Genomic DNA, 22,009 nt, shown 5'->3' on the forward strand with positions numbered 1-22,009 from the left:
CCCGTGTGCACCAGCTGCACCCACACTGATGCATGGTCCCCTGTCCCCTCCAATATATCTTTTACCTCTCCCTATATTATCCTTAGCCTATTTGAAACCTTTGAGGGACTGTTTTTTTAAACCCTTGCCCTTTGAACAGGAAAAGTTACCTACAATTCAGTTACTCTTTTAGTGAGATTTGCTTTCCAAAATGCTTGTCTTATCACTAGCAACACAATATCATATTTCAATTCTTATTTGAGGAAAATTAGATCTACGATTTTGAAACCTGTGAAAGTACAATGAACTTTTTTCTGGGTAATGAGGTATTTTCCATTGTGATTCTATATGTGGATTATCAATTTTTTCAGAACTTGGAATTAAACTGTTTTGGATTACACAGAAGGTATTTCAGGACCTGATCAGTCTAATGTACAATAGCGTGGCCACACACCAGCTCACGACTTCGGATGGAGGATGTGAAGGCAGAAGTACCAGGTTCTAATTCTAGCTCTGATGTAGCTGTGGGGTCCCGGGCAAGACTGCTAACTACTCTTTTGGTTTCCTCCTCTTTAAAATAAGGACTGCTATGAGGATCAATTGAGATGGTGAATGTAAAAAGGCGCTGTGTCAACTACAAACTACTATATGAATATTAGCCACTACTTTGTTAGCTGAAGTCAGCACTAGTTCTATAACACACACACACACACACACACACACACACACACACACACACACACACACACACGAAATACAAAACTACTGTATAGCTCAGTGGTTGGGAGCAAAGGTTCTGGGTTCAAATTCTGCTCCATCATTGACTAGCTGGGTGACCTTGGGCAAATTAGTTAATTTCTTTGTTCTTTTGTTTTCCCACCTGTAAAGAGGAGTTAAATATAGCATTTACTTCATGGGGTCGGTCTGAGAATTAAATGACTTAAAACATATCTAGTGTCTAGCATAAGGTAATGTTCAATTAATATTAATTATGATTGTAAGCGCCTAGATACATACATTCTGCTTTCCTCCCTGGCCTCGACCTTTTATTCATTCACTTGTTCTTCATCTATTCATTCAGGAAACATTTATTGGACACCTAACATGGTCTAGTTAATACTCTCCCTGGTTGGTCCTCATTTATAACTTATATTTTTCAGATGTTTTAGATGTGATCCCGTAAGCTACCCTAAAGCCTTTGCAAGTGAGATGAAATACAATCAATCAATAAATAAGCAAGTCAGAGATATCAACTGTTTACTGTCACTGGTACCGCCTTTCTCAAAAACTGAATGCACTTTTTTTTTAACTATTCTAGCTTTACGTTTACTCAGATTTTGGACAAATGAACATTTACTATGCTTGTGTGTGTATGGGCATCTGATGGGGGCTGGATGAGGGATGTTTTTTGAAAGTTCTGCTGAAACACTGATCTTACATCAAACTGCTCTTTCATCCAAACTCTGTGTACACTGCTAAGGGAAAGTGAGTCTCTAGAATGATGTCTTGACTACAACGAAGTGCTATCCATTCATTTATTCATTAACATTCAATCATTCATTTTTAAAAATGATGTGTGTGTGTGTGTGTGTGTGTGTGTGTGTGTGTGTGTGTGAGGCACACCATGATCAGGAAGAGTTTAGGACAGTGAATAAGACATTCTTTTCTCTGTAGAAGTTTCTAGTCTAACAGGGCAGATAGTCAAGTACACAGGCTATCAGGACACAGTGTGATAAGTGCCAGGATGGAAGAAATGCAGGGTGCTAAGGGAGCACAGAGGGGAGACAACCAATCCAGAAAAAAGTTCCTCCATTCCTTCATAAAATAAACACTTCCATAGCACATACTATGCATCAGACGCCCTAGCTGAAAAGGGAAGAAGGATGTTCCCAGCATTGTGAAGGGCCTGGCGGGAGCCAAGGGAATGGAGAGACGTACCGGTCCAGGGCACCACTGGTGGGCATGCTGCGTGCAAAGCCGCGGACCCCGGTTTGCTGGAAATATGGAATGCTGAAGATGTTGGCAGCAATGACAGCCACAGAGTCTGAAGGGTTCACAAAGAACCCATGCTTGCCCAGAATCATGTTTCGATCCTTTGGGAGAAGGGGAATTCAAAGGAAGATCTTTTAATCAAAGTGCTGAAGAAACCAAACTATCTTACATGGAGGTTTTACAAAATTTAAAACTATGATACATTTATTCATACTGGCTTCTAAACACTGGATTTTATTCCTAACGGATCTGCACAGTACCACTGGGCCAGTGGCACCTCCGTGCCGAAGAGCTAAAACTGTTTTAAATTAAAGTGCAGGCACAAACTCCTTCTGGGCCGAATCCTCTGTTCTCCCTCCAGAGGCCAGCTGACTGTAACCTCCCTGACCTTTTCCAAACTCTGGAACTAATCACCTCTCTTCTCTCCCAAAAGAGAGGAGAGATCACAATGAGAGGAAATATGGGCTCTTTAGAGTCTGGTAGGTCTACCAGGCATCCTTCAAGGAACAAAGCAGATCCCCTCAAGGAAAGGCTTCTAAATCTTGGGCCCTCCATGTGGTGCAGGACCCAACAGAACATGCTGCCACCTCACTGCTCTCCTGGTGCCTGACATACCGGAAGTACTCAAGTAACTGAGAGTATGGAGGGAAAAACTCCCATCATGCACTGCCACAGAAAGATGCATTGCAAATGATGTCTGCTAGGGACCCTTCTAATTTCTCCAAATTTTGATATTGGAATATCTATTTTTAGGAAACAATGAATTCTAGATGATGTTAAAGAATAATAGCAACCACCAAAATATATTTTCGACTAAGTAAATATGTGTAGTGTTTACTATCTCTGAGATATCAAGTATACAAACCTAAGACAGTTTCCCTCCTCGTCTGTCATGTACTCACCAATGTAAATAAAAGTGCGTGTTCATTTAAAATATTAATTGTAGCTAAAGAATAAAATGCTAATTCTCTCATTATAGTTTCATCTTTCAGCTAATGTGAATGAACAGGTGGGTATATTATAAGGCCAAGACCCTTGCCAGCGATTAAGTAGCTAGCTGCTCGTTTAGAGCAAAAACCTACCTCAGGACAGGTACCTAGAACCCAACTAGCTCATGAAGCACCAGTCATGACATCATAACCAGGCCCCAATTACCCTGCCCCTCTTAGCAGACATTAAACACATGGGTTCCATTTCAAGGACTCCTTCTGTTCAAGAGGGTCTTCTAATAACTGAGCCCTGACTCCAGGTGCAATGAAGGAGGTTGACTGGCACTCCTAGGCCCACAGGGCCTGGGAGAAGCAGTCTGCTTTTTCCCCCGTCTTTAGGATCAGGCCTGCCCTGCATCAGAGTTCACTTAAAAACACTCGTACCCACCCCATCTCCATCAAAGGCAGCCCCGAAATCATGCTCTCCTGTCTTCATAGTCTCCACCAGGTCAGCGGCATAGGTGAGGTTGGGGTCAGGGTGGTGGCCTCCGAAGTCCTCCAGGGGAACACAGTTAACTGCTGAGTTTGCGGGGGCTCCGAGCTCTTCACAGAGGATCTTCTTCACGTACGGTCCCACAACTATGCAGAGCGTGAAATAAAGAACCAGAAAATAAAACTTACTGCAGGAGGCGAGGACTTACTACATAAGGTGGCGGTGTTCTAGGGAGAATGGCAAAGAGAACATGCAAACTGTATTCAAGGGCTTGTGGGGAGATAAGTCTGGAGTAGAAAGTCCTACAAACAGGAATATTGAGAGATTAGGTTGGAAAGGGTGAGGCCATTTGTTGAAGGAAAGAGTGGGGGAAGGGAAGGGAGCGAACCATTATGAAGGCCCTGCTACACACCTGTGCCAGGTGCTTCTCAACTGTTTTCTCACTCAGTCCTTCAAAAAAGGCCCATGAGGTGGTACAGCATAGTGCTTAAGAACCTGGACTCTGGAATCAGAGTGTCTGGGTTCAAATCTCAGCTCTGCCAATTATTGGCTGTGCCATTTGGGGAAAGCTATGTAATCTCTTTGCTGTGCCTCCGCCTACCCCACCTGCAAAATGAGGATAATAATAGTTGATGTGAGAATTAAATGAGTTAATAGATATGAGGCACTGAGAACAGTACCAGCACACATTTTATAAATTCTGTATTACGATTATTTCCTCCAATTTATAGATAAGAAAACTGAGGTTCTGAGAGGAAGCTATTTGCCCAGACTTACACAGATAGTAGGAGTGGGAGCTAGGATTCAGAGCCCTAATCCTTCTCCTCTATCAAGCTATCCGAAAAACTGATCAAAAGAATACAGACAAACAAACAAAAAACAGTAACAATGAACAACAGGAAAAACCAGTCACGTACTTTACAGTGATACTTAGTGTAACGATCAAGAATGTTCATCTCTAAAATGCTGAGAATGTTTTTTCACCAAGGAAGGTACCGACACCAATATATGCGACAGAGGTCAGAACAGTATAGAATACGTGTCTCCCATTAGGGGCCTCCCGTTAAGGAGGCTACTGACACACCACAGAATGAGGCCGAGGCAGCCAGGGCTGTGAGGGGTATAGCAACTGAGGCTTTCGAGGAACAACTTAAAGGCCTGGAGAAAGAGGTCAGCTTCATGACCAGCAGCGACCAGCAAATACCTCATCACAGGCTCCGTCCTCAAGCCAGCCCAGGCTTCTGCTCATTCCCCTAACGTGACTTCTATCTTTAAGCTTTCATGCATTTGCTACAGCCAACTGCCTCAGCTGGGAATGACCATCACTTGACTCTCCACCACCCTACGTCTTTCTTTCATAAAAGATGAGTTGGTTGCCACTTTTTCCAGGAAACCTTTCTTGATACCTTTGGTCAAACTATGCCTTCTTCCACACCCCAAGGAGAATACTTGAAATTCTACCTAACCCTCATTTTGCTGGCCTGGCAATGGTCGGTTTCTTACCTACCTCATCTCTCCCAGCATCGCAGAGCTCTTTGAAGAGAGTCTCTACTGAACCCCTGCCTACCCCCAAGCATACATGGAGTAGCTACTCAATACATGTCTGTTGAATGCTTTGAAAAGTCAGAATAGCCTTTGTCTGAATCAAGAAGGAGACTCATTCTATGGGACTCCCGAGGCAAGTTAGGACCCAGTGGGAGAAGTTCCAGAGACAGAAGATTTCAGCCCACCAGGAGAAGTTTTCTAACTGTGGTTTTGCAGTGTAACAGAAGGCCCTGACAGCATCATGGAAAGGGTTCAAGCACAGGCAGAAAGTCTTCCACAACCAGGAAGGCAGATGGATTCCAACGCCAGGGAAAATCCCTGTGACTCAAAGAGTCTAAAATTGTAAATTATTACAAAACAAATAAACTCAAGGGCTCAGGAATTCCCTACATGCAAGAGAACCTCATGGTTCTGGTTCGGTGACAGCTGCTCTCTCTACTGACCTGGCCACACAACCCACAGAGGAAGAAGAGGGAGAGACATACATCCTGTTTTTCCTGAATTGAATCCTCAGCCTGCTCTGGTCATCTTCTAAGTAAAGGCTTATGTGGGAGCAGGCAAGTGGGGTGTGGGGTCAGAAGCACGTTTATCGTATCTAGCAAACCACAGGCCAGCTCGGAAATAGATAGGGGCATTTAAGAAGAATGTAAGGCATCTTCTGAGGGGGAGGGAGAGTACACAAAAATAGTTGCCTGTTACTCAAAACCTGATGCTTAATGTGGAAACGCTGGCCTTCACACTACCTTACCATTAGGAATCTTTCCTGCATACAATTAGATTTTTATCTGCGTGAATATTACTCTGAAATTTCTGCAACGTAACTGCTTAAAAACCGTCCAACAGAGAGAGTCTTAAGAAAAGGTTTATTAAAGCATCATAATACACAAAGTCGAGAGCTGCTTCATGTCTTTGAGGGAAGGGAACAGAAAACAAATGGCTCCATACCTCCATGCATGGCGTCTATACGGATCTTTAGTCGGTTTGGACCAGAAAGCAGTTCTTTCAGTGCATTGAAATCAAAGATGCTTCTCAGCATCGTAGCATAAGCTTCCACCGAATCCACAATTTCCACTGTGAGAACAAGCAACATTAAAGATGGAGGAACTAAATACATTTAGAAATATTCTCCTCTGAAATGCTCATATTGCTGTAAACGTGCAATTGCTATTTTAAAAGGACATTTACGGGGGCTTCCCTGGTGGCGCAGTGGTTGAGAGTCCGCCTGCCGATGCAGGGGACATGGGTTCGTGCCCCGGTCCGGGAGGATCCCACATGCCGCGGAGCGGCTGGGCCCGTGGGCCATGGCCCCTGAGCCTGCGCGTCCGGAGCCTGTGCTCCGCAACGGGAGAGGCCACAACAGTGAGAGGCCCGCGTACTGCATAAATAAATAAATAAAAGCAGAAATTAATGAAATAGGAAAAAAAAAAAAGGACATTTACGGAGCAGCTCCAATGTGCCAGGGCCGCGTTACGTGATCTCTTATTCGATGCTAACAAATTTCCTGAGAGGTAAATGTTATCAGTTCTATTTTATAGATGAGCAAGTTCAAGTTCTGAAAGATTAAGTAACTTGCCCACACCCCTGGGATGGGGCACAGAGGGGAATTTTGACAGAGTTTTGCCTGATGCTAAACTCTGTTCTGCTGCCACGTTGATTCCCAATCAGTCTCCATGAGAAGTGTATTGTGGTGTCAAAAAATAACAGAAAATGTAACACCTTACTTTATTTTACTTTTTCCAGGCCCCTTGCCATCAAGACATATTAGTAAAAAGCAGAGAAAATAAATTTTTTTTATTTTTTTTTTTGCGGTACGCAGGCCTCTCACTGTTGTGGCCTCTCCCGTTGCGGAGCACAGGCTCCGGACGCGCAGGCTCAGCGGCCATGGCTCACGGGCCCAGCCGCTCCGCGGCATGTGGGATCCTCCCGGACCGGGGCACGAACCCGTGTCCCCTGCATCGGCAGGCGGACTCTCAACCACTGCGCCACCAGGGAAGCCCCAGAGAAAATAATTTTTAATGAATCACTTTTCACATGCACTGCTAAAGGAATAAAACAAATGTAAGAACTAAGTATTGTTCTTGTTGAATTTTCACGGGTCTGAACATTTTCAAAACATGAAGTGTTTAAGAAATTCTCTACTGGTGTTTTCTAAACCCTAAGAATGTCTTCAGAATGTACCAAAGCACCCCTTCCTCTTTGTTGGGATGCAACTGTCAGCTCCTTATGGGTAGGTTCAAACAAAAAAATGCCTCCCATAAACTTGCAGCCCAGAGGAAAGAATACATGTTAGAGCAAAGTTGAAATGCAAGTCACATTGCTAACCCATCTCATCCTCGTTTATTAATATGAATAATTTTATAAACATTTATTCCATCAATTATTGTCAAAACTTGGCATTCAACAACAAAATGTTTACCACAGCTGCTACACAGGGAGTTTCAATGTAGCCCCCAAAATGGTCTAAGTTGATTTTACTGAAAAGGAAATCAAAGCCCAGGCTTTGGAATCATTCACACCTGTGTCTGAATCCTGGCTTATCACTCACTGACTATGTGACCTGGAGCCTGTTACTTAAGCTCTCTCAGCCTTTGTTTCCTCATCTGGAAAAAGTGAATACTGACAGTGCTGCCCTCACAGGACTACTGTAAGAATAAAATGAGATAATGCATGTAAAGAGCCTGGCACATAATAAAAGCTCAATAAAAGATAGCTATGAACATGATCTTACAGGTCTTCTCCTCAAGGCTGTTCGTTTTATAGGTATGGAAACTGAAGCCGAGAGATTTGGAAACAACTCACCCAAGGTCACACAGCTGATCCCCAGCAGGGCCCAAAGAGCCCAGGTCTCTAGACTTCCAGACCTGCTAATTCATGCATGCAAAGCTTGGTGACCACAATCTTTCCAAAGATAAAGACCCATGTTATTAAAACCTTGAAAGGCAAATCCCTCAAGTTGGAACTAGGAGTGGGCAACAGAGGAGAAGAGTAAACATGCCTGTGAAGGGTTTGAACTTGTTTTCCAGGTCAAACTGCTGCTTTCCCAGAACCCCAAGGTCTACATGCAGGTCAGGACAAATTGCATAGTCTTCGATTGTCTTGCTGATTTGGAAAATTTTATCAGTTATTGCTTCCGGGGCAGGACCTGGAAATCAAACAGCAAACAGTGGGTCATTTTGTACAGTTGACATGGAAATACAAAGGACACAAAGCTCATCAACTCCTCCTTACTAGCACATCTGCCATGCCACCATTCAAGCAGCAAAGTGTCGGAATTTTCTAAAAGGAAATATTATGTTAATGATCATTCATGCACGGCTCCTCATACTCAGGTACAGCAAAATGAGAAGCATCTCATTTTCACCAAAAGGAAACAAAAAGCTCCCTTGCTAAGGATCAGAACGGGAACCCTGACCTCCCAAGGCCTTGGTTATCAGTGTATCCTACAGAACATAAAATTGGCTATACTCAAAATGGCAGCAAACTCACCTCCGTTGGAAATATTGAATTTGATTCCAAAATCTCCATTGGGTCCTCCTGGGTTGTGGCTGGCTGTCAGAATGATCCCACCAATGGCTTTGATCTTTCTAATGATGCAGGATACAGCAGGGGTGGAGAGGATTCCATTCTGTCCAATAACCAGGCGACCAATCTAGGAGAAGAAATCCAGAACACACACTTTAACGTTAATAAATCCAGAGCTACTGCACAGAAATGCCAGAACAGCCAGATGGACAGAGAAGTATTCTACTGGACAAGAAAAGATGTCCTTTAATGAACATCTAACAGCTTGGATTAATAGTATTATTATATCGAAGTAGAGTATTTTATTGCTGTTGTTGAGTAATATTAATACTGAAGTAGAATCAGCATTGCTGAACAAAGCCATTCCTTCAGATAGCTTTTTGGGACTTTGTAGTGTATGATCCAGGGACGCTGTAAGGCTTTGGCAAGAAAACAAAACACAGCCTTTCCAGACTAGGTTCATAATTTGGATACATTAAAAATTTGTGAGAAAACCCACATTTTTATCCACTATAATCAAACTTTCAATCCACATTGGGAAAAAGAATATAAATTTAACTAGTTAAAGGAATTCTAACCCAAACACAAGGCTTCTGTAAACTAAAATATCTGACAAAGTAAAAGGGGCAAACTTTACATGAAGAAATGTTACAAAATGTATCTCATAAATTTATGTTTCCAGTCAAGCTTGGACTTGGGGGTTCCTCAAAGCAGGACACACCTACCCATGTTAGGGTGTACCTGAGCTACCTCCTGGGCCTAAGGCAGGGAATGCTGGGAGTGTTACTGGGTAAACCAGCCAGAACACCTACATGAAAGAGCTACAGGTGGTACTTCTGTTGCGTTCTTAACTCACCTTCCCATATCTCTCACAGATGGCATCAGCACAGCTCCTTTGCTAAAATGAGAGTAATTTATATCTGTTTCAACACGACGCAAGTTGGAAAAGAAGGAAGAAGTTCTGTCCGTTCCTCTGACTAGAGAAGATGTGACTGCTACATGAAAAGATTTAAAAAACAAGGAGTTTGTGCCCTTCCTCCATTCTCCCCTCTGAAAGAAGGAAGGGACGAGGATGTTTTTAAGTTGTCCAGTTGTTATTTCTTCTTGCCCCACCCAAGATAAACATGGTTGAAGAAATGACTTGATGGTGGAAGATGCATTTCTAATGTTGAAAATGCCAATGAGATACCTGGATTCCCTGGGGAAGTTTTTCTGGGACTGTTAGCTTTGCCACCTTCCCGCAGGTCACTAACGGCTCGACTGCCTAATTAACCCTCTCCACTACCACCCACCTCTCAGGAGGCAGACACTTCATTGCAGGCACAACTTGGCTCTCATGTGTCTCTCTCTGAGCAATTTCTGTTATCCTAATATATTTCTTACGTTCTGCCTCCCTCAGGAAGTGGTAGCTCCCTGACTCAATACAGTGGTAATGGTAACATCTCACCCTTCCAGCAGTTTCCGGGTGTGGTTCTGATGAAAATAAAAGCCTATGGCTGAGCAGTTCCATAATTTCAATGAGAGGAGCTTACAGATGGCAGTTTAATTAGCCAGAGTGGCTGGTGGAGTTATCTGGAAACAGTGTTTCCCCGTCAAGCACGCTGACTTTTACTTGGATTCTGTATGTTCTTAATGTGGAAGGGGAAACTGATAAATGAATATTAAGCTATGCCACCCAAGTCACCCCTTAATTCTACCATTCCTTACGGTGAAATCTGCTGTCAGGAATGGTCCAAGACTGAGAGGACTATACCAGAAGGTAAGAGTAAGAGAGAAAGTCAAGAGAAGCAAGGGAAGTCCACGGTAGGTTCCTTCTCCTGAGCCCAAGAATAGGTACAGCTGGCCAAAATATTCCCTTCCAGAGCAGACTCTTTTCCACGAATTATCCTCAGCAATATTAATCCTCAACCTGATATTGGGGAGAAATTACTCTATTATCTTCCTCCCCTTAAGGATGTCTGGAGCATTGTAACAGCTCCTGACTCAACCTCCCCTGCCTCTCTCCCACCTGTACCTCCCTTGCCCTACCCTGGCTGAATCTATCTGACCTACTCAGGCCCACTTAGTTCATCTTTCTAAACCATAGTTCTAACTGTGTCCCTCCCCTACTCAAAAACCTTCCCTGTACCATACAATCCAGAAATTCCACTTCTAGGTACAGACACAAAAAGAAAGCAGGGACTCAAACAGATATTTGCACACCCATGTTCACAGCAGCATTATACACAATAGCCAAAAGTGGAAACAACCCAAATGTCCATTAAAAGATGAATGGATAAACAAAATGTGGCATACACATACAATGGAATACTATTCAGCCTCAGAAAGGAAGGAAATCTGATACATGCTACAATATGGATGTACCTTGAAAACATACTAAGTAAAATAAGCCAGACACAAAAGGACAAGTATTGTATGGTTCCACTTATATGAAGGACACAGAACAGGCAAATTCACAGAAAGTAAAACCAAAGTTGCCAGGGGCTGGGGGGAGAAGAGAATGGGGACTTCTTGTTTCGTGGGTACAGAGTTTTGGATGAGATGATGAAAAGGTTCTGGAACTAGATAGTGGTGATGGTTGCAGAACATTGTGAAGGTAAGGAATACCAATGAATTGTACACTTAAAAATGGTTAAAACAGCAAATTTTGTTAGGTATACTCTACCACAAAAAAGAAAATTAAAAAAAAAAACCCTTCCCTGGGTCCCAAGTGTCTACCAACTTAGAGATACCCCTTCATGCCACACTGAGAGTCCTTCACCAAGCAGCCTTTCCTGCCCTTCCTCCTGGCCCTCTACTCCCTTCCGTAAGACTCATGTCCTGCTGCCAAGCTGGATACCTCACTCTCCCCCCAACCCCACATTTGACAGTTAACCATGACAGGGAGCAAACTTTAAAATATTCCTTTTAATTGAAAATAGGGCCTGGTGTTTTATGTTTCACACAAAAACAAACAAAAAAACAAGTTCCATTTTCTTTGCTCTGCTAGTCATACACACAGGTTCTATTCTCATTTCTAAAATTATCTCTAGGTTTAAAGCTCGGGGTACTGAATGACATACCCGTACTATAAACGGGGCCCCACCAATGTTTTATTTTGTACATTAAAATTGCCTGTAAATGCAGACAGCTCTGTGCAAATAAAAACAAAGGCAGAGTGTATTCCATTATCTGTAAATGTACCAGATAAAACTGTACTAAAGGGGAGAAATGAAATGATTTCCATGTAGCTCACTAGGCTGAGAAGCTCTCCTAGAATCGGCTCATGGGTGGAGTGGGTATTGACAAAGCTGAGGAAGGAACATTGACTTCTACCAAAATCTGTGGCAATAAATTTTCTTTCCTTTAGATTGCCTCCCTCAAGTTCTGCCCACAATCAAAGGGATGTTAAAATAGTCAGAATTTAGGATACGCTAGAAAAAGAAATCAAACTATATAGGATTTGATAGGTTTTATCAGATGAAAGTGCTTTATGGGTCCACTAAACGTTTTATGTAAGTCAGCTGGGTAGTGTGACGTTTAAATGCAACATTATTTTTAATGAGGAATGTCCTTGGAAAGACTTGAAAATATTGCTGGGGCTGTCACAGCTCTACCAAATAGGCAGTTACCATATTTAGTCAAGTATTATCACTTAATTGCATTATTTAGCAAACCTTCAGATGGTAAATCTGAGAAAGTCTATAGCGTCTGCCTGAATTACACATTCCTACCACATCTTCCACATCCTTCTGCTTTGCACAAAAATGAAATGAAGCCCAATATATCACAGCAAAGGGGACAGTGTACCAGATCCACTCAACAATCTAGATATATTCGGAGAAATAATGTTCCATTCGTTCTCCCCCAAGAGATTAAAAGCATCTTAATGCCGTTCGTTCCCTTTGCAGCTCTCCTCAAATTGACAGCATGTCACATTTTATCTTAAAAATGTGTATGTGTCATAATTTCATATTTGAGTACTTTATCAGCAAATTTTACATGAGAGGCATTCACATTCTGAAACTGGGTATAAAGGAAACCTCACATAAACAGTAGGATCTACAAACTCTTCTAAATTTGACAACGTATGCTTTTTTTTTAATTTGGCTTTTGTAATCACACCTTCTTAGTGTGTTGTTAAAACAGACTGAAAATGAATGCCCAACACATTTGGCTACAATGCTAAATTTTTATGTTCTCAGAATCAGAATTGCTTCCAGAAAGGAAATAAAACAGATTTTTAAAATTTATAAGTACTGAAGGACTGTGTGCTCCAAATTATTGCTAAGTGTAATCTAAAATCTAAAAATATATTTTTGGTCCCACAGAGGAATTTGCAGAGCAAAAACACCGATGTCCTGATGCCTGCCTTCCTGTAAATCAGTAAGGCTGTGCAAATTGTTAGATTATCAAGATCAATGCTTCCTGGTGCAAGATTCCTTCTGATTTGGTTAATTCAGGCAACACAGTTTTTCACGATGCAGAGCTTTAGCAGAGCCTCCATATATTATAGTCTTACAGGAGTTATTATCTCTACCCTGCTGCACAAATTCACCACACACAGGGCTTCTTTGTGTTCAAGGTCATTATAAGTGGGTTCCCCTGTAACAGGTCCTCTTGGAAAGCTCACACCTAACATTTTCCAATTCCCTCCTAGCATTTCTGCACAACTACCGGGATCCACAAATAACAGCGTGCCCTGGCTTTTGTTTTCCTGTTTGACAAGTGACTGAACTTCAACAAGGAAGCCATTGAAAGAAAACAAAATCTTCTTCTCTCCGCTGCTCATTAGAGCCTCATACACAGGACAGAGTGTCCCTCAAAACTAGTTGAATGTAGATAAGACAGCTTAAGCCTGGGGTACGCTTTGAATGTCTAAAAGCAACAGGTACTTTTTCAAGCAACAGGCACAGAGCACAACATAAGAAATTAAGCTTACATTCCCATATCCCAATGTGACTCATGTAATTTCAGGGGTAATATCACAATATACAATCTCTGAAGTCACAATGAAACTTAATTGGATGCTAGTAGCATTGAGGTGTTTGCAATATACAAATCTTTGTACTTGTGTATATTTCTGCAAAATTAAGAGGTTATGTGGAGAGCCAGAAGCATAGCAATACTTATCGTATACCAACCCCATTGGCAGCTGCCATCTGCACTATTGTCTCTATTGCTGATTTATTAAAATACCGCCCATCTCCACCAACCACCAGTGAGGATCCCTGGCGATCTTTTAGGTCTATGGAAAAGAATACACTCTGGATGAAATTCTCCAGATAGCATGGCTTTGCCTCGAAATAATAGGTTTTCTTCCGTAATCCACTAGTTCCTGGTTTCTGGTCGTAGTAGGGAGCTGTAGCAAAAGTCAACAGAGGGAGAGGACCTTCTTCCATTTTTCTGTATTTCCCGGAAATCCATTCATCAGGATCACTCATCTTTCACTTCCACCAGTTGGCTCAGCGAGGGTGCCCAGAAAGCAGCCAAGGGTCCCCCAAATAGTCTGTCCAAACTGAAGCTGCAACAGTGTTGGCCGAGTAACTAAAATAGAGGTCTTGCCTGGAAGATCACTCTCAATGACGAAGCAGAGTTAATTCCTGTTGTCGTCACCCCGTGTGAAAAAGTTACGGACCAAACACCCACCCACATCCACAGATCTTCAAAGTTGTTTTGATGAGGACAGTCTGCCCACATAACCAAGCCAAATACCCTTCAATTATTTTTGCCTCGTTTCCCTGTTAGGGTGGAGATGGGTCCAGAGGGTGTTGCATGCAGCAGACTTCAGTTACAAACACCAGGTGGCCTCCAGACTCCACTCTCGGAGCCAGACAAAGACGGAGCAAGTGCAGTCCTAAGAGGCAGGATCATTAACAAGACACCCTGGTGTGGCTCCCACCAGGCTCTCTGCTACCGACACCCCTTAAAACAGAGCCTCTCTGGGCAGTCATCACTGAGAAGGCCATCTGCAGCTAAAGTTGTTCCAGGCCATCTCACAAGTTAAAGGTCAATCTTAAAATGGAAGTGAAGGATCTCAGTTACCTCTGGTTTCCTTTCATCACTGTCATTTTTGATACTTAAGTATTTGATACTCAAGTGATTTCTTTTTACTTCCCACATGCAATCCCAGTTAGAAGGAAAAAAAGCATCTAACAGAACAGATTTATTCACTGGCCACCAAAGATTTAACAAAAAAGTATTCAGTTCTAGAAGAATAGATTCACAAATATGGCCTGAATGACCAACAGCTTGGTCATTCCCTTGAACTTATAGAAAAGTAGGGATGAAGATGCACCACATCCTTGAAAACATAAGCAGAATAGTGTGTGTGTGGTAGGGGGAGAGGGAAGTAAGTTTTTCTGAATGCATGAGGCTTGATCAAGTTATTATTTGGAAAAATAATATGAACATAAGATTAAAATGTGTATATTCATATTCTCAGTTTTAAGTAGACTTGACTTTTAAGAAAACATTTTTAGTGAAGCAGTTTAAGTCCTTTGCATTTGAAGAACCTAAGATGTTTAAAAACGTTCTACCTCATCCCATTTGATCCCTGAGATTTTATTAATAATCTATTTCGGTACATACATGTTGCGTTCTTTATCTGGCTCAGCAAAAGGTGTCAATTACGAAGCTCCACTGTCAAGGTTTTGGTAAACTTGTTAACAAGGCTTAAAAAGTAAATCAAGACTAGTGAGGCCACGTGTCTGGGGAGTTTGATGTGCACATAAAAGTCAGGTTTTCAAGGGAAAAGTAGTAATCTCTTGAGAAACAAAATCTGAGTATTTTTCTAATGATTTGTCAAGCCAGTTCCAAAAGCAGACAGGCCCTGAGAGCAGCAGACTGCCCTCTGTGAGGCAAGAATGTCTCTGTGCTCCAGGGGCTACACATACTGGACCAGGAGAGCTAACGGGCTCATGAGCAGAAAGCAGGCCGCTACCAAGGAAGCCTAGTCTCCTTCAAATGGCAAACAGGGCTGGCCCACCTGAAAAGAGGACCTCGAGACATAACATTATAACAATTCACAAGACACGTCTATTAAGCTGAAAACCAGTCAGCCAAAAGACAATTGCTTTTTATAGCTTATTTCTCCCTCTTATTTCAAGTTTAAAACCAAAACTCTTAGGAAGTAAGCTTCCTTTATGAACAGTAGTTTACACACCCAATGTTTTTCAACTTACTACAAATGCATTTTTTTAATTCATATTTATTAAGTTCCGTGGCCATTTTTCTCTGGTTTTAGATAGGCTTGCAAATTATGCCAGTCTATGTGTCTTGACATATTTAATAATAGATCCGCATTCATGAAATATCAACTCAACAGTCTTTTCATTGGGAATAACAGAGCAACCAACCATGTAATTGGTAGTGTCCTTAACAAGGTCTTGAAAGCCCAGCATAGATTCAGGGACACTTCGTTGAAAAGGGGCTCCAATATCCCCACTAAAGCTTCTCTGCCCACACTTTCCAGCATGTTCTCTGCTGGTGATCGACCACTCTCTCTCGAAGCTCTTTCTGAAGCCAGAACTAGAAGAGTAATGTTTTGTTGGGGGCTTTTCCCACACATTCACTTATTTTATTTACAGTTTATGGTCAATGCAAATCAATTTCGTAAAATGAGAAATGATGAAGAATCAAGGCATAACTATGAAAATTCAAAATCGATAGATGTTCAACACAAAAAAACCCCACAAGCATCAAAATGGGTTTGTTTGCAGCATAAGATCCAACAGGTGTTATTTCAAAGGATGGCAAATGCTTGTTTGTTTTTTTTAAAGACAGTGGCCACATCATATACTAGAACACCTCAGCTTAGCAGTGTGTTTTCATATGGACTAAAATTTGTTTCTAAAAATATTTTTCACATTGAAAGTGTCGTAAGAGCTACACTTCTCCAGGATTAGGCCTGTTCCTAGGCCTAGTACCAGTTTCTAACCACCTAAAAACTGACTGATACAGAAAGTATTCCAAACGTAAGTATTCTGATTCTTAAAGGTTAAAAAATATATATTCTAAAGTAGTTTAGAAGAATCATTGCAAACAATAATGCTGGTGGTCTTCTACTCCTCACTCTCCAAATAGCTGATATGCCACTTGGGGTTCATTATTTGATGGCCTCTCACTTCCAAGGTTTTTCAATATAGCTCCCCAGTGGAACATCTTCATATTTAAAACATTATTGAACACAAATGGAAATAGACAGCAGTGTTTGAGCATCGGGAAGTCCTACCTGTGAAACCTGGGGAATCAGGTCACTAGGTGAACCCAGCGCCCCCTTCCTGGATGGGAATGTCCGTGTGGGCACATACACTTTTTTACTTCACTGTCTGTGAGCCAGCTTTACGGCGAGGCATGGACTGGAAAAGACCTCATCTCTCATGGCCCCTGCACGTGCCAATGAATATCCAGCAATTTAAGTGCACATCAAATCTAAGGCTCCAAAGGAGAGCGTTCTGTTCCCCAAAATGAAGAGCAATGTTTTCACCAACTACACGTGTCAGCATGGTGTTTGTCAACATGCAAAACTAAACCAAAAAGATATAATCCTTGCCCTAGAAAAGCTTCTGTTCTAAAGATGGGCCTGGGTCGTAATTTTATGGACACTATAGAATTCAACCCCACATAAAAATATTACCAGAAGCAGCAATGTTAGATGGACTGTGAAGTGTGGTAAAAAAGAAGAAGCATTAAAAACATTAAGCTTCCGAAGACGCTCAGACTAAGTGGGCTGGCTATTAAGAAACTCATTTGTCTGAGCTCTCCAGCAAAGGTTGAACTTCATCTTCGGAAACGTTACTGTCGAGCATAGCGAACCCAATTTAGCCTAATGAATTCGCCTGCCTTGCCAGTACTCCTTCACAATGACACAAATTACATTTAAACCATGCAGGGGATTTAAGGATTATTCCCTTCAGACAAGGAACTTTCATACTGGTCTTGGGTCCAATCAATTTCACAATGGCAGAGTTATGAACCCCTTCGCTCCCAGCCTCGCAAAGACTCCAGCTCCCACTCTGATCAGCAATGATGCCTTCCTAGTAGAACACAGCAGAAACTGAAGACTTGCCAATCCTTTATTCATTCTACCTTTCTTTGTTTTTTGCCATTGACAAATATTTACTGGGTTACTAACTGCTGTGCCCCAGGGCCAGTGGGAGGGCTGGACCCAGGGCCTGAAAAGGTTCGCCTCTTCACACCAAGAATTATTCTTTAGAAAATGCCACAGGTGTGGGCATAGTGGATAGAACTGGTAACGCTTTCTCTCAGCACAAGCACTAGAAAGAAAGCTACTAACTGGGCTGAAAGCAGCAGGGCTCATTAGACCCCCAGCCCAAAGCCCTGCGCTTGTGACAGCTGCAGGTGCCTGCCTGAGTGCTTGGCGTGTTTGACCCCAGTGACAGGAAACAAAAGTTGGGAAAGTCATTCATTACTCCAACCAACAGTAAGTAGGCATGTAGTGAATGCCAGCCCCAGGAGAGGCACTGCAGGATAATGCAGAAACCACAGGTTCAGGAGCCAGACACAACCAGGGCTCATATCTTTTTTTTTTTTTTTTGCGGTACGCGGGCCTCTCACTGCTGTGGCTTCTCCCGTGGCGGAGCACAGGCTCCGGACACGCAGGCCCAGCGGCCATGGCTCACAGGCCCAGCCGCTCCACGGCATGTGGGATCCTCCCGGACCGGGGCACGAACCCGTGTCCGCTGCATCGGCAGGCGGACTCTCAACCACTGCGCCACCAGGGAAGCCCCAGGGCTCATATCTTGCACTCTAAAATGTATGAGGAGGTATAATCTCGAGCAAGTTAACTGACTTGAGCCTGTAAGATGGGGATAGCTGTCAAGGTTGTTCTGAGAACTGAATCAGGCAACAGGTGTGAAAACACTTAGTACCTGTGTCTGGCATACAGCAGATTATCAGTAAATGTCAGCCCCTCATCCTTCCATCCTTAATGTCCTCATCTCTAAAATGGGATAATGATACCTGCCTCACAAGGTTTGGGGGACGATGACTTCCCCGAATGTCTGTGAAAGCCTTTGTGAACTAGAAAATGATGTAAAGATATGAATTTTTTTCACATTCTGAGGGGTGATAGGGATAGGAAAAACAGGCGAACGGACTTTTGTTCTTAAGAAGTTCTTTTTGGAGGAGCCATCACAGCCTGGTGGCCTTGGTGCCGTCCTGGAGGTGCATGGACAGAGCCATGGCTCGCAAGAGGTTGCAGTGATGGCGTAAGGCTGAAAAGTAGTTGGGGCAAGATTATAGAGTCTCATGAATCACAATAAAGTTTATTCTGCAGACACCAAAAGCTATGGAAATTTTTAAGCCAGAGGAATACAAACTGCTATTTTTTGGAAAGTTGAATGGCTGCCAGTGGTGCATCAAATAGCTTGGAGGAGAGACTGGAAAAAGATGAATCAAGGCTTGCAAAAAAGGATTGCCTCTGCAGTTGAGGTGGCTCTGAGGATCCTGGTCTCTGTGATCCTGTCAAAAGCTGCTCCTCTTACAAAGGACTTCAACTTTGAGTCTTGGCCAGTTTGGGCCCTTTTAAGTTATTTTCCTCCAATATGAAGACACTACCCGAACAAGCTCTTTCCTCTGACCCCTTCAGTTCACTCTCTCTCCACTCTGAGAACTGTCGCCTACCCCACCCCACAACAGTGGATACCTAGGGCCAAGTTTCTACTGCAGGACCCTGATGGCAGGCCATGATCACCAACGGCGGACACCTGACCAAAGCTGGATCACTCATATTTTTTCTCCAAGGAATCTAGAATTAGGATTCAAAAGTGTGCCAGTCAGATGCAGTTAGTTCTTGAACTGGGAATACAGGTAAACTCAGGCGCTGTGGGGCAGGGATGTCGTGTCATGAGAATATCTATAGACTTGTAACTGGCAGCCAGATGATTCATGAGAACATGAGACAATATTACGCAGGATCCAACTCTGGACCACTCAGGCATCCCTAAGAGCTGGGGGCCTGATGTATAGGAAGAACTGGAAAAGAATTCAGAGGAGATTCAGGCAGAATATAGGTTAGATGAATCTTCTCAAGTGGGCAAGGGTTGCAGACTCGTGAGACATGAGAGCTGGGGATTGTGGTCTTTGAACACAAGCCACTTGAGACTCCCCTGGTGGCACTGGCATTCTGGACTGGGGTGCTTCCATAGCCAGATTCCCAGTCAGTGTCACCCCCAATTCCATTGGAAAGGTAACTCCTAATTGCTTGGGATAAAAGAATTTTTTTTAAAAAACAGATCTTTACTGGAGTATAATTGTTTCACAATACTGTGTTAGTTTCTGTTGTACACCAAGGTGAATCAGCCATATGCATACATATGTCCCCATATCCCCTCCCTCTAGAGCCTCCCTCCCACCCTCCCTATCCCACCCCTCTAGGTCATGGCAAAGCATCAAGCTGATCTCCTTGTGCTATGCGGCTGCTTCCCACTAGCTAACTATTTTACATCGGTAGTGTACATATGTCGATGCTACTCTCACTTCACCCCAGCCTCCCCCTCCCACCCCGGGTCCTCAAGTCCATTCTCTATGTCTACATCTTTATTCCTGCCCTGCAACTAGGTTCATCGGTATCAATTTTTTTTTTTAGATTCCATATATGTGTTAGCATATGGCATTTGTTTTTCTCTTTCTGACTTACTTCACTCTGTATGACAGACTCTAGGTCCACCCACCTCACTACAAATAACTCAATTTTCTTTCTTTTTATGGCTGAGTAATATTCCATTGTATATATGTGCCACATCTTTATCCATTCATCTGTCGATGGACATTTAGGTTGGTTCCATGTCCTGGCTATTGTAAACAGAGCTTCAGTGAACGTTGTGGTACATGTCTCTTTTTGAATTATGGTTTTCTCAGGGTATATGCCCAGTAGTGGGATTGCTGGGTCATATGGTAGTTCTATTTTTAGTTTTTTAAGGAACCTCCATACTGTTTTCCATAGTGGTTGTATCTATTTACATTCCCACCAACAGTGCAGGAGGGTTCCCTTTTCACCACACCCTTTCCAGCATTTTTTGTTTCTAGATTTTTTGATAATAGCCATTCTGACTGGCAGGAGGTGATACCTCATTGTAGCTTTCATTTGCATTTCTCTAATAATTAGTGATGGTGAGCATATTTTCAGGTGCCTCTTGGCTACCTGTATGTCTTCCTTGGTGAAATGTCTATTTAGGTCTTCTGCCCATTTTTTAACTGGATTGTTTGTATTTTTGATATTGAGCTCCATGAGCTGTTTGTGTATTTTGGAGATTAATCCTTTGTCTGTTGTTTCATTTGCAAATATTTTCTCCCATTCTGAGGGTTGTCATTTTCTCTTGTTTATGGTTTCCTGTGCTGTGCAAAAGCTTTTACGTTTCATTAGGTCCCATTTGTTTATTTTTGTTTTTATTTCCCTTTGTCTAGGAGGTGGGTCAAAAAAGATATTGCTGTAGTTTATGTCAGAGTGTTTTTCCTATGTTTTCCTCTAAGAGTTTTATAGTGTCTGGTCTTACATTTAGCTCTTTAATCCATTTGGAGTTTATTTTTGTGTATGTTGTTAGGTACCATTCTAATTTCATTCTTTTACACGTAGCTGTCCAGTTTTCCCAGCACCACTTACTGAAGAGGCTGTCCTTTCTCCACTGTATGTTCTTGCCTCCCTTGTCATAAATTAGGTGACCATATGTGTGTGGGTTTATCTCTGGGTATTCTATCCTGTACCATTGATCTATATTTCTGTTTTTGTACCAGTACCATACTGTCTTGATTACTGTAGTTTTGTGATATAGTTTAAAGTCGGGGATTGGGCACTTCTTAACATAAAAAGATTTAGAATTAAGTGTAGACATGAAGTAAATCAAACTCGTAGTAGAGAGATAATAAATCATAGTATTAATATTTTTGCAATAAGCTTGGGAGAAAAATCTATATTTAAGTATATTAAGAGACTCTGGGATATTGGTTTATCTAATAGATCGGTCCTGTGATTCCAATTTATAAGATATAGGTGAGTAACTTATTTTGACTTATGATTTCAAGTAAGAGAATTTTATAAAAGTTATAAACATTATTGGATCATTCAAGAAAACTTTGAATGTACCATACTTATATGTTTAAATCATCAGATGCAGAGAGTTTACTGCAATATTTCAGGGAATGGATTCTAAGGCCAGACTGACAAGAGTTGGAACCCAGTTCTGCCAGTCACTGGCTGTGTGACCTCAGACAAGTTACTTAACCTCTTTGGGCTTCCATTGCCCCATCTGTAAAAATGGGGAGAACAACAGTCCCCCTATCTCACTTATTGTTGCAGTCATGACTGAATGAAGTAATATACAGAAAATTCTAAAACCATTGCTGGTATAAGGTACCCTACACAAGTATCTGCTATCATCATTATTAGATTATATGAGAACAATGGGAATATTTTCAAAGTTTTGCTTGTTAGACAAAGGCTGTAAAAAGTAAATAAACATTTGATTTATAAACTTGAAATATTCATAGGAGTTTGAGTATATAGCTAAGATCTCTCTCTCTCTCTCTCTCTCTCTCACACACACACACA

The 22,009-nt window shown here is 42.2% G+C and overlaps 1 protein-coding gene across 3 annotated transcripts in view; it reads right to left on the minus strand.

Moving 5' to 3' along the window:
* Positions 1-22,009, minus strand: part of PGM1 (phosphoglucomutase 1) — a 58,482-nt gene that overhangs the window by 20,796 nt on the left and 15,677 nt on the right. The window contains exons 1-7 of one of the 3 annotated variants that reach the window (XM_060139860.1): positions 13,584-14,097; positions 9,317-9,358; positions 8,425-8,587; positions 7,934-8,080; positions 5,884-6,009; positions 3,349-3,539; positions 1,918-2,072 (exon numbers count right to left, since the gene is read on the minus strand). In XM_060139860.1, the coding sequence (XP_059995843.1) occupies positions 1,918-2,072; positions 3,349-3,539; positions 5,884-6,009; positions 7,934-8,080; positions 8,425-8,587; positions 9,317-9,358; positions 13,584-13,883 (1,124 nt within the window). In that variant the 5' untranslated portion in view covers positions 13,884-14,097. Of the gene's footprint in view, positions 1-1,917; positions 2,073-3,348; positions 3,540-5,883; positions 6,010-7,933; positions 8,081-8,424; positions 8,588-9,316; positions 9,359-13,583; positions 14,098-22,009 lie in introns of those variants that run through there. The other 2 variants (XM_060139861.1, XM_060139862.1) reach the window with 2 other exon arrangements.

The sequence above is a fragment of the Lagenorhynchus albirostris genome, chromosome 2 (assembly GCF_949774975.1).
Source record: "Lagenorhynchus albirostris chromosome 2, mLagAlb1.1, whole genome shotgun sequence".
NCBI classification, from domain to species: domain Eukaryota; kingdom Metazoa; phylum Chordata; class Mammalia; order Artiodactyla; family Delphinidae; genus Lagenorhynchus; species Lagenorhynchus albirostris.